Below are 13,661 nucleotides of genomic sequence, written 5' to 3' on the forward strand. Positions count from 1 at the left end.
AACAAATAGAATAAAAATAAAAGTAAACATGTATAATGTGGAAATGTAAAACAGAAAACATGATTTGAGAGGGAAACAGAGAAGGAAAAACCTTCCCCCATCAACCAGGCAGAGTTGCCAAGACTTAGTCAGCCATTTTCACATCAAACATGCCCACAGGTGAAATTTAACAATTTTATAAATTACCTCCTGGATGAAAGGAGGCATAAAATTGTTCAGGTCTTCCCAGTATTATTGACAAAGCTGAAGAACATGTTCAATGGACTGTACTTTCCCAGTATTATATGGACAGAATCACTGAGAAAGCAAGACACAATGGCGTCTTCCTTCCAGAAGGGTGGAGGGTAAAGCATTTAAATGTGCCAATGTGCCAGTGTAAAACTTCTCCAATATTTGGGGATCCTAAGGGACATAAAACAATCTGCTGATCAAAATATTTTGTATGCTGCAAAATAACTGGATATTTCTGTTATCTGTGTCCTGTATGATTGAATTGAAAAAAAAATATTATACAACAGGGCTACAGCTTAATGCTGACAAAAGAAGCCTGCAACTCCTTTTGCTCATTATGGTGGAATCACCGCCTGATTGTACGGCATGATCCCAAAGCTACAGTTTAATAAAAACTCCAGAAGCACGATCTTTCCTGCCAAATTCTATTAAACAGTAGCTTTGGGATCATGCTGTCCAATCAGGCGGTGATTCCACCATAATGAGCAAAAGGTGTGGTACACAACCACAAAGTAATGAAAACAAAATTGTTTCACAGGGCTACAGCTTAATTATGACAAAATAAGCCTCCAGCTGGAGTGCAATTAATTGCACTCCAGTTGAAGCCTTATTTTGTCAGCATTAAGTTGTAGCCATGTTGTATAATATATATTTTTTCAGTTCAATCATACAGGGCACAGATAACAGAAATATCCAGTTAAGCAGTGTTTTCAGCCAGGCTGAATGGTATCTGTTGGTAAGGACCAAAGTCATTAGGCCTGTAGTGTTGAAAATACATTTTAGCCAGTAAGTGAATGTCAGTAATTACTTACTTGTCTCCAAAGAGATCACCCCAGCCTATAGTCTGAGAAAGGCATTCAGAATGCATTGGGGGACTCCAAAAATCTTTTGTAGGAACTTAAATTGTACAGTTTTCAGTAGATGCCTTTCCTTGTTTATATAGACCTGGGAGCCTTACAGCAGCTGGGTAATATCCTTTCCTTAGAAGACCTTGATTGCTGCTCAGATGAAAGGTCCATTTCATGAAACAGAAGGCGTTTTCCCACTTACCTTGCCTCCGCTTTGCTGCGTGCTTCTCTCAGCGCGTGTCATTCCAGGTGCGCACCCCGGCTTCCCCCATCAAAAGGCGCCCTTGCAAAGAGCGCCTGGAATGGCGATCAAGGCGCTTCGAGGGGGCGGCTGACCAGCAACAGCGATAAAGGGGCAGCTGCGCTTGTTGCCGCCCACCTGTGAGTAGGGGAGGCGGCAGGGGACTCCCCTGCATACTAGCCAAGCAGCACAAAGATATTAAGTGGGGAAAAACGGTTCCAGGGAGTCTTACAATGGCAGAGATTGCTCTATGGACAGTCTCTACCAAATGCAGTGCCTCAGCTCTCCAATCTCCTGATGACTGAAATACTATACTGAGATATATCTATCTAGAACTCCAATTGGGTTGTGAAGAGCATTGAACAGACCCCCTGTGAAAGTGAGCAGTTGGTAATTAATTTTGACAAGGCTAAAGTGTTAACTTTTGGTTTGCATCCAAAAATTAGAAGCCTGAGTCTAAAATATGAGCCTTTTCTCTTTTTCTAATGGGAATATTTTACCATATTACAACTTTATGAGTATCACCTCCATAGCTGTCAGGTTCTACTTTTTTTGAGGAGGAGTTTTGTAGCCTTGCTAAATTAGCCTCTTGTATCTACTGGGAGGCTGACAACTTTCTTGCATAGAGACTCAGTGTTCACCTTTATGCTGAGTCTCCCCCAATGATCAGATGTTAAGCTGTCACAGCCCCCTATGGCCCCCTGCAAGGTGAACCCTGCCTGTGTAACAATCTATTGTCCAATATGTTCACACAAGGGAGAAAGGTGCTGTGTGAAAATGATGCACATCACCTCTGTCACTGAGCTATACTTCCAGCACCATTGAAATTATTCATACAGAGAACTTTTTGCCATATTAAAATTGTTTGGCTAAGCATAACAGCATTAGCAGAGCTTATCGCTGCAACTGTTACACTCATTAGAGCTGCTTCTCCACTCTTCACTTTCCATCAGATGTGCTTTTTTTTGTTCATTTGCTCATTCTTCACTTGATGTTCCTCAAGTGTCTGAATACTGATAGATACTGTTGATACTGGACTGGACTGTGAATGGGACTGTTATTTAGATATATTACAATTTACATGAACTCTGGGATCTTAAAAGGGAACTTGGGCAGCTTTAAGGTTCCTGTATCTTATAAAAGGTCTGAAACTTGCTGTGCAGGGAAGGAATCATGAGGAGAAAATTCTCCCACGTCTCAATATCCAAATACAATGAACGTTCCCTAAAACTCCTAAGATCTTCTCTTTTTTTCTGCTGGTCAGCTTTTTCATAACACAAACACACACACACACACCCCTCCAACATTTATGGCAATCAGGTCAGGATCAAATCATTGGCTGGAGCTAAGTGCACTGACAATGTTACTGATCCTCTTCAAAATCCTTGTGTGAAAGATGTGCCCTAACTTTATACAGGTAGGTATCTCGTACAATCCCCATCCCCTCTCCAGAAACAACCATACCTGGAAAAAAGATTGCAAGAGCAACAGGCATGTTGTTGGCATTTGGTTCTAACAGTTGGAAAGCTTGGATACTAGAAAATGGTAGGACAGATTTTTTTAAATGCAAATATTGTTGTAAATGAAGGTCTCTGCACTGTCTTCTAGCCTCAGGCTCATTCCGCATATGCAGAATAATGCACTTTCAAACTCTTTGAAGCTGTGCGGAATAGCAAAATCCACTTGCAAACAGTTGTGAAAGTGGTTTGAAAATGCATTATTCTGCGTGTGCGGAAGGGGGGAACTTCAGACTTCAGAGGGGGACTATAAAGAGACATAGATAGGATTGGTCCTTCAACACCCTTTCTTTCTACTGCTTTGATGCAAAGATTGCTACTCTGAAGGAATCTTCCTTCTGGATGACACTTTCTCTCCACACTCTCCTCTATCTTGGCGTCATGAGGACAGAACATACCTTCAGCAAATTAGACTAGATAACAATCCTCTTTCTATTCTATCCTGCCTAAAATGGAGTTCCTAACAATTACACGCTAGTTTGCAAAGATAAAAATAAGGATCATTCCAGGAACCGAATATTCCTTCAAATACTGACAAACATGCAGAGACCTCCATTTTATTCAGCAGCTTGGGGGAGGGGGGGTTTCAGATACAACTGCCTATTCAGCCATGCTGCAGGGAGGTCCAGATTTTAAGTTCTTCATGTTCTGACATGCACAAGGAAGGACAAAATGAGGATTTCAGGTTTTGATACTTCCTAATGAATTCATAAGAACATGAATTATGACTTACTGATGGATTCCACACAGCACAAATATAACATAGTTAGGACATTATAAAAAGCATTTTGGGGAAGAAATTTGCACAGCTCTCTTCCCATAAATGAGTTCAGCCTGTTATATTCCTCTCAACCTGAGTTTTTCAAAGATTACTAAAGTAGTGAGTCCCTGCTGCAGACTATGGTTTCTTGCCTGACACACTCAGCTGGATGTGCTCTTGATTTGGTCCTTGCGATAGGGTAGGTTGGAGGTTATCCACTAGTTGAGGGACTTAAGATTTGTCTCTTGTCATGGATGGGTCATTATCTGGTAACTTCAGAAGTCCATTATCCACTGCAGGGGTGGAGGACCAATTAAAATGGCCTACCCCTGAAGGAGGATAGGATCTCAAAGATTCTTGAGAGTTCTGGCACCATTTAGGCCTGGTATGCCCCTGTTATGGTTGCCAATGGCTTGCTGTCCTCCACTGGTAAGACTGCAGCTGGGGTGCCCCTGGTAGCAGATGTGATGATTTTGCCATTCACTTTTGGAATAAAGTCACTCAGCTCCACACAGGATTGGATGCAACTGTTGAGCAGCATCCTGTGGAGGTATCCAGAGCACCATCTGGTCCAGTTTTATTGGATCAATTTCAGTTTTTGAGATCCAAAAAGGTGGACAAGTTGCTTGTGTGGATGCAGCTTACTACTAGTCCCCTGGACCCTTGTCCATCCTGGATGCTAAAAACTAGTTGTAGGGAGGTGGCCCAGTAGGTTCAGGAGATGGTAAATGCCTCTTTGAGGGAGTAGTCCCACCTCTTCTTTGACCCTATGGTGTTGGGCAATTATTGCCTGGTAATCAACATCCCATGCTCTGGTAACCTCTCAAGTGAACTACTGTAATGCTTTCTATGTGGGGCTGCCCTTGAGGATGATCTGGAAGCTGGAGCAGCAGCTTGGCTGTTAGCCAGTATATCTGGTTGGATACACATCACACTGGTCCTTAAGGAACTGCCTCCCCGCAGAGATTTACTGTTCATCTATCCTTAACTTCCCTGCAAACCCTCTCTTAAACCTATCCTTTATGGGTTTAGGTGCATGACAAAGAGTTTCCTCTTCACCCAGGCGTTTACTTAGCTTCCCTGAAAACCCTCTTTGAAACTCCTGGTCTGGGGCTAGTGACATGGGGGTTCGTGATTATTTTAATGCTATTTTATTGTTGTTTTAATTGTTATATTTTATTTGTGATGTTTTTATTTTTTATTGTTTTTAACTTGGGTAAGCTGTCAAGAAATGCTGGTATATGATGAGGCATACATATTCATAAACAAACAAACAAAAATAAATACAAAAATCCCAATAGAACCTATGTAGAACCCAGGAGTCCCAGCACAATTACACACCATTGTGGCAACCCAAACAGAATAAAACAGGCAATTCCAAGAGGACACATTCTAGTCTAGTGGAACAAGGGGAGCCTTTCCAAGTCCAATAGAATAGATCTTTAACCAGAGAAATTCAGCAAAATCCACAGCTAACAAGTCCAACAGAACTAATATAAGCCCAACAGAACTATGTCAAACCAGAAAATCCCAGCAGAATTTATTATTAGCTGTTTTTTTTCACTTTCGCTATACTTTAGTACATGTCTCTATGTTTAGGGTCAAGAAGAAGCCTTTGCTGGGATGACATCTTGGACTGGGTAAACCAAAATATTCTCACTTGCTAAGTGAAGCAGATGGAAATCAGGAACCATTTTAGGATTGAATGCGGTACTTTCTGGGAAGGAATCAAATGCATGAGTATCCTCACACTGGATTTTGACTGCTGTCATTTTCCCTTGCTGACCCAACAGTGAGACTGGGCTGCATCACAGCAGCTGAACTGAGAAGACTAGCCATAAGATCTTGTCTCACATAAGAAACAATGGGGAAGTAGCTACCTGCTTATTCATCTAGTTGTGTTAGCCAATGTATTCCAGGCTTTGGTTGGGGTAATTAAGGCTGTCACTGGTATCGTCATCATCTACAAAAACACTGAATGTTTTTGATCACTACAGACTATAAATTGTACATCTTCCTGAATTTGTTGCTGTTGGAGAGCTGCATCAGCAGGTAAGTAAAAAACCTCTAATTTGATTGGGCTTCTTAATTTGATGTTGATGATATAAATTGCATTGCATTCCTAATATTAGTTTGGAAGCTTTAAGGCATTTCTATTATTGTCTTAAAGTTATATTTATGATTGTTAATATGATCTGGTATAACCCACTTGATCTACAAATCAGTATTTGTAACCCACTGACCAATAAAATAACAAAATGAATCTCCATTCTTCCATCTATTGATCAGATTAGGGGGCACATATTGTATACCTGAATAGTAGCAATAGTCGTCACAGCAGCAATTATTGAACTGTCAGGTTGAGGTCTTGAAAGGGTTCCTGTACTGTTAAGAGATGAAGAAATAGAAATTTATTGTTACTTGAGTGATGAGAGAAATTCTTCCTTTTATACAACTTTTAAAGGCACAGAGGAATTTTTTTTGGGTCTACACCTGGCACTCTAATTATTAAAGTATATTATGAACAGCAGCATAATATTCAGTATGACGGGCACTTTTTGTGACTACTTTTCTACATTTTGCTTCCTCATCTGTGTCAGACCTTGGGTCCAGAAATAATAGAAACTGTAGATTTGTCCTAAAGTCTTTATTTCTATACAAAAGGACAACATGAAGCAAAGACGAATCTGAGGTTCCCGCTCAAATTTACTGCCTATATCCCCCAAAGCTCCCCACGCCTGTAGCCAAACAGCTCCTACAATTCCCACTTCAAAGCATTACAACCCTGGGAACAGTTCACACTTCTTACATGATAAGATCAGTTCTTCCAGGGCTGCCAAGGCCACCTGCCGAAGGAGAGCGAGCGAGTGCTGGACACCTGCAGAATACAAAGCAAGACAGAGCAAGACAATTCCCCTTTGCAATGCCCACCACCTATCAACTGACAGGCACAGGCCTGACATTTTGTTAGTATCCTGATATTCCAAACCTAAAGTATTCAACTGAAATTAAGCCCCATAGTTTATACTGAAGTGTACATGGAAATAGCAAGAGGATATAAACAAACTACATTGGTTTCAAAATTAATTGAAATGAAGTATTTTGGAATAAATAGGCCTTCCAAGATTATTGTCATGATTGGCTGGGCACACAGAATTTCAAGTTACAGCTGGTCTAGGAAAACAGGCAATGCATGAAGAGAATTTACTTTCAGTTCTGGAGTAAGCAGTTCAGTGCAAGTCATACCCGCTAAGCAAAGACAGGTCAATCAATCCAGTCCAGGTCTATGGAACCAAACATTCAGGCCGTTTCCACACGGCCAAGGCAGCGGCTCTCCATCGGCTTAAAGCAAGCCGGTGGAGCATCAGGAACTGCTTGCACGGATCCGTGCGGGCAGTCCTGACACCTCTGCTGTGTGACAGGAAGTTACCTTGCCTTCTGTGTGCAGCTTGGGATGGCCGCAAAGACATGCCCATGCTGCCCTCCAACCCCCAGAGGTCAGAAGGCAAGGTAAGTTCCTGTCGTACAGCACAGGGGCCAAAAGCGGCTCCTTTATGCTGGTGCGCCAGCTGTGCGAACAGCTCTCCGGGGTCAGCGTTTTTGCTGTCCCTAGGGCACTGAATTCCGCTCATGCGGAAAGGGCCCTAGTCCGAGAGCAGACACTACAGAAACTATCAGGCTGTTTCACAAAGTTGCTCCTGCAACCCTTGCTGTTCTAAGCTGCCTCTTATAAGCTTGCATTCTGGTCAGTCCGAATCCTGAGTTGACTTACAACTGCCCCTTCAGCGTCTTTGGCCTCCAAATAGGTACGGCATCTGAGCCCTTCGGGGGAGGGCGGTTTAGAAATATAACAATAAATAAATAAATAAATAAATAAATAAATAAATAAATAAATAAATAAATAAATAAATAAATAAATAAATAAATAACATGGAGTGCCTTTTGGCCTTGCTGTCTGAGCTGCCTCATGGAACCAAGGAGCGGGGGGGGGCAGGGGGGACTGTCTGCCCTGTCCTCTTGCTCTTGGCTTGGACGAGCACTATCCTCCACCTGTGTGACTTCTGGCTGCTCACATGACTTGACCAACTGTGGCTCTGGAGATTCAGCCAGCTGAGATTCTGATGGAGCCAGGTCATCATGCCAGTATTCCTCATCTGAGGAATCCTGGCTGGCTGCTGGGGAGCCCATGACAATTATTTGCTATTGCATTACGTCTTTAATGCTACAGTTTCATCTAGCAGCTCGGTTTCTTGTTACCATTGACTACCTACCATCCTAAATAGTAACTTTTTTCAAATGCTTAAAAAAATTCTTTGGAAAAAACAGAAAAAAGGACAAGGGGAAAAATAGGAAAAAATATAAGGGGAAAAATTCAAAAACTAAACAGAATTTCAAAAAGTAGAGACAAAATATGACAACAGTGGTAGAATATCTACACATAAGTTTCTATAAAAAGGTTCCCAAATATCTTTAAACATGTCCATATGCAATTCTTGTCTATGTGCCATGCTTTCAAATATTAATAAACTTCTAAGGTCCTCCATCCAATGATCTATCTGGAGGTGAGTATTTATCTTTCGAATGTTGCAATACAAATCTTTTAGCTGTAGTAAGAACACAAAAGGTTCATTTTATTGACTTTCAGTTAGCCTCAAAGAGATGGGCAAATAGTTTAAAAGACATAAACATCCTCAAAAATCAGTCAGCATTCTAATAAAAATTGATACCAGTTTTCAGATTCCTGGCAAAGCATTTCTATTCAACCTGTGCATATTGTTCCACACAGGTCTACAATGTGGCTGGCTGTGGCTGTGATATGTTTAATCCAACATGCTACACGCTCAGAAGTTGGCAGACATTGGAATCCTCAAGTATTCATGACAATCGTAAGAAATTGATTCACATACATTGTGAAACTAAGAATTTGTATCATGATAATAAATCATAGAAATTGCTTTTCAACTGGGTTTCAAGAGCAGGTGCTTTATCTATAGTGGGGGACTTCCGGGGAAAATTCTGCCCAGGGCAGTTGCTCCAGAGTGACGGAGCTTCTAAATAGCAGTTTTAATAGGCTTATTTTTCAAATAAACCAGTAACTTTATTACCGGGATGCTGTGTGGTTTCCGGGCTGTATGACCGTGTTCTAGCAGCATTCTGAGTGTGGTTTCCGGCCATACAACCCGGAAACCACACAGCACCCCAGTGATTCTGGTTGTGAAAGCCTTCGACAATACAACTTTATTACCCTTTGTACAAAAGAGGATAACTGAGGAGCTTCAGCTGAGCTGCTTCTAACTGCAGGAGGCAATGCAGGTGCCGAAGGCGAGGAAAGCAGTGACAGAGTTAAGCTGACCCATAAAACGCCCAAGAGCGAAGGGCGAGACTGCGAAGCAACTCTTGCTGGGCTGCAGCCTCGAAGAAAGAAGGCCAGCTGCTATATTAGAGCCAGTTTGGCAAGTCCTATGGAAAACTTCCCTTTTCTGGCAGGATAAAGGGTTTTTTTTTAGCTTTAATAATTAAGTGCACCCACGGGCCTGCTGGGAAATTACCTCTACTAATTTGTGTTACAGAACTCGTAGTAAAGAAACTGTACAGAGCTTCCTGACTGCATTTAATATTGTCTCAGCCATTTAAAGCAGAGAGCAATGATGCCAAGAAAGAATAATACTGGCAATGCCCTTAATGGCAATAATGCTCCAACTGATCTAACCATAATACAGGAATTATTATCAAGGGTGGATATAATCTCCACAACTATATTGGATACCAGTGTTAAAATAGGTAAAATTCTACACTGGAAGAGGGAATGAATTCAATTCTGGAAGAAATGAAATCAGTGAATAAAAGTATGGACAATTTGGAAGACAAAATGACAGTTATAGAAAGAGGAGGAGAACGGACAAGAACAGTTCTTTATACAAATGAAACAAAGAGACTATTAAGATTTAGAGGGATGAGGCTTGGTCAATATCCTAGAAATTCGATAAAATTCAGTAAAATTCAGATTTATTCAGGCATAACCCATATGTATGCCCAAATAAGACAAATAACATATTCAGATATTCAGGTATACCTGAAAAATTTGGATCCATCTGATTTTTTTTGTAATTTTTGCTTTTTTTCCCCACATTTGTGCCTGCAGGGGACACATTTATAAAGCTAGCAGCACCAACATTTCAGGGTATCATCTAGAGACTCTCCTGATGATACCAATCAAGTGTGGTGAAGTTTGGATCAGGGGGTTATGGATCAGGAGGCCCAAAGTTATGGACCCCCAAAGGGGGTGCCCCATCCCCCATTGTTTCCAATGGGAGCTAGCAGGAGATGGGGCTACCCCTTTGAGGATCCATAACTTTGGGCCTCCTGAACCAAACTTCACCAAACTTGGGGGTATCATCAGGACAATCTCTAAATGAGTCTGAGGACAGTCTGGGGATGGTGGGGGTGGGTGAGTTGAGAGAGTTCTGAGAGAACTCAGCCAGCAGGCTTCATGTGTAGGAGTGGGGAAACAAAATAAGCCTTTTGAGGGCCCATAAAATTGAATCCTCAGAAGCAAAGTTCACCAAGCCTGGATGCTACTACCAGGAGGGCCTCCTGGAGCCACCTTGAAAGTCTGGTGCCTCTTTCTTCAAAAATGTCCAGCCTGAAATTCTCCATTGGGTACGATGGAGCCAAGACACTGCAGAGCAGAGAATATGAGCAAATTTCTTGGGATGCCTTTGAGGGACACATTTTTAAAGCAAGTGACAACAAAATATCAGGGTCACATTCAGAGACTGTCCTGATGATACCACCTGAGTTTGGTTAAGTTTGGTTCAGGGAGTCCAAAGAGATGGACCCTCAAAGGGGTAGCCCCATCTTCTGTTAGCTCCCATTGGAAACAATGAGGGATGGGGGCACCCCCTTCAGGGGTCCATAACATTAGACAAGGAATTTACAGATAAATGTCAAATTACCAAAGGCACCTGTCAAGAATTCCTGTTCTCCCCTCTACTCTTAGTACTTGCAATAGAAACTTTGTTAGATAAAATCAGAGGCCGTTTCCGCACGGGCATTTAATAGCGGCCTGGAGACGGGAAAAACGCCGTCTCCAGGCTGCCATTCACACAGGGGGTGCAGCTGCATCGCAGCCACGCCGCCCTCGCACCGCCAGCCCATTGCGAAGCCGGCGTTTCCCCAGAGCGCTTGGAAACACTCTTTTTGGGGAAACGCCGCCTCGAAGCCACTGCCGAGCAAACGGCAGCGGCTTCGCGACGCCTCCCCCACCCGGCACTTACCTTGTCCCCAGGCCTCGGCGACATGCCGGAGGCCTGGGGACACGCCGGGTTGGCGGGGCGCCGGCAGGGCGTTGGCGGGGGGCCGGGTCGGCGGGGCCTGGGGACACGCCGGGTCGGCAGGGCGCCTCATCCATGCGGACGGTCCCAGCGTCTTCAGGTCGGTGCGAAATGCGCCAACCCAGCCGTTTCCGCCTCCGTGCGGAAACGGCCAGAGTGAAGAAGTGAAACGTGTAAGAATTAAAAAGAGTAATATTTAAAGTAAGGGTTTATGCTAATGATGTTGTGGTTATTATGGAAGACCCAACTCATTCAGATGCTCAACATAAACATCTTTTATTTAATTTTGGTATGGTTTCCAGATTAAAGCTAAATAAAGAAAAAGCTAGTTTTTAGTTAAAAATATGGAGAATGAAAGCAAAAAATGTTAGCAGAGATGATGGAAAGCCAAATTGTTGCTAAAGTAACTTATTTGGGGATTAATTTATCAAATTATAATTTAGCTTTATTCAAAAATAACTATGCAAAACTGTGGAAGGAAATTCAAAAAAACTTGAAAAATTGGGAGAAATTAAATTTGTCACTCTTAGGTCATATAGCAACCATTAAAACAAATATTTTTCCTATCTTCTTATTTATTTTTCAATGCTTGCCAATTATCAAATCAGAAAAACCTTTTAAAGATTGACAGAAAAAAACTTAATAATTTTTTATGGGGAGGAAGAAAGTCTAAGATTAAATACAAGGTGATGACAGAAGAAAAACAAAATGGTGGATTGACATTAATTAACCTGAAACTGTATTTTGAGGCATCATGTATGACATGGTTAATAGACTGGTTCTATTTGTTCAGTTCTAGATTAATAACATTGGAAGCTGAAGGATTAAGATTTGGATTACATGCATTCTTATACTATGATAAAGTTAGTGCAAACAAACAATTTTTAAATCATGTTATATGCTTTTCTTTATATGGAGTTTGGAATAAATACAAAATAAAAATATATTCACATATATCAATTGGATATCACCTCAGGAAGTACTATTCGGAAGATATCAGAATACAGAGCGATGGATGAGATATTTGGATATACTTATTATGATACAACATAAAGACCACTTAAATTATGAATTGAAACCATTACAAATGTTTCAAAAGGAGGGTTTAAAATAGATTGGTGACTTTATCTTCAATTACATAGATGCTTTTTGAAAGATAAAACCAGATTCAGGAAGAGAGAGGAACAGATAAATTGCAAAAAAATATTTTTGAAATCAACCAAAAATATAGTTGGGAAACTTTATAAACAATCATAAATATATATATATATGATTGAATGGGCCAAAGATCTTGGTCATAATAAAAAGTTAGAGTTTTGGGAAAAATGCTTTAACCTTTACTAAAAGTAATTATGTAAAGGAAAACTTTTATAAGATGTGGATAAGATGGTACATTACTCTGGATAAACTGGCTAAAATTTATACATTCTCAGATAAATGTTGGAATAAATGCATAGGTACATTTTTTTTCATCAGTGGTGGTCATGTGAAGAAGTAAAAACTTTTTGGAAAATGATACATACAGAAATTAAGAAAATACTGAAAATTAATGCTGAGATATGTGTTCAAATCCCTATTTTGGCATGTGATACACTGAATGACCATGGACAAATCACTTTCTCCTAGTCTGATCCACTTTACAGGGTTAGTGACAGGCTAAACAATAGATTGTGGGGGAACTAAGCATTTCACTCTAAACTCTTTGGAGGAAATGAGGGGTGAAATAAAATGAGAAGTCTGATGTGCTTAAAGTAACTTATTTCACTCATTTAAATTGAATGTTATGTTCAATACCAGGTAACAACCCAATCTAGCTTGATCTCATCACATCTCTGAAGTTAAATAGGGTTAGGTTTGGCAAGTATTTTGATAGGAGACTTCCAAGGAATACCAGGGTCATAACATAGAGGCAATGGCAAACCACCTCTGAATGTCTCTCGTCTTGAAAACCCCACCAGGGTCAGACATGATTTTTTGGGGAAGAATTCATTCATTCATAAACCACCCTCCCCCCGAGGTCTCAGAGCGGTGAACAACAAGGGATAAACCAATATAAAACAATATAAAACATAAAAACAATTTAGCACATATTCAATAAAACCAGGAACCATAAAAAGCATCCGATGGCATCATATAAACTTCCTGCCCGCACCCACAGGAGGCCAGATGTAATGGTCACGATGTACTCAACCAGGCTGGCCAAACGACTGGCAGAACAAGTCCATCTTGCAGGCGCCGCAGAATAAGGTGACCAAGTATTTATCTAAGACTTTGATTCTAGGATAAGGAGGACTTTTGTGGCATCTCAAATACTAGCAAAATATTAATTCAAAATATTATTCTGCTTCAGAAGTAGTTTTAGCCCATGCACGTAGGTAAGGAGGGGGGGTTCTCGGGTTTGAACCCCCCCATTCATGTCCGAAGCTCCGCCCACCCGTTGTGGGTTTTAAAAACATTTTCGTGCTTTTTAGGTTTGTGGCCTGCAAGGGGCGCATTGTTTGGGCTAGCAGCACCAAACTTTCAGGGATTGTTTGGGGGACTCTCCTGATGATACTACCCGGGTTTGGTGAGGTTTGGTTCAGGGGGTCCAAAGTTATGGAGTCCCAAAGGGGGTGCCCCCATCCTCCATTGTTTCCAATGGGAGCTAATAGAAGATGGAAGCTACACCTTTGAGGGTCCATAACTTTGGAACCCCTGAACCAAACTTCACCAAACCTTGGATGTATTATC

General features: G+C 41.3%; 1 protein-coding gene across 1 annotated transcript in view; it reads left to right on the forward strand.

Moving 5' to 3' along the window:
* Positions 1-10,896: 10,896 nt before the first annotated feature.
* LOC125438434 (basic proline-rich protein-like) overlaps positions 10,897-13,661 on the forward strand; it is a gene marked incomplete at its 3' end in the record, with an annotated part of 32,682 nt that continues 29,917 nt past the window's right edge. Inside the window, exon 1 of the mRNA XM_048506877.1 lies at positions 10,897-11,031. Within this exon, the coding sequence (XP_048362834.1) occupies positions 10,897-11,031 (135 nt within the window). The remainder of the gene's footprint in view (positions 11,032-13,661) is intronic.

This window comes from Sphaerodactylus townsendi, linkage group LG08, assembly GCF_021028975.2.
Source record: "Sphaerodactylus townsendi isolate TG3544 linkage group LG08, MPM_Stown_v2.3, whole genome shotgun sequence".
Lineage (NCBI taxonomy): Eukaryota > Metazoa > Chordata > Lepidosauria > Squamata > Sphaerodactylidae > Sphaerodactylus > Sphaerodactylus townsendi.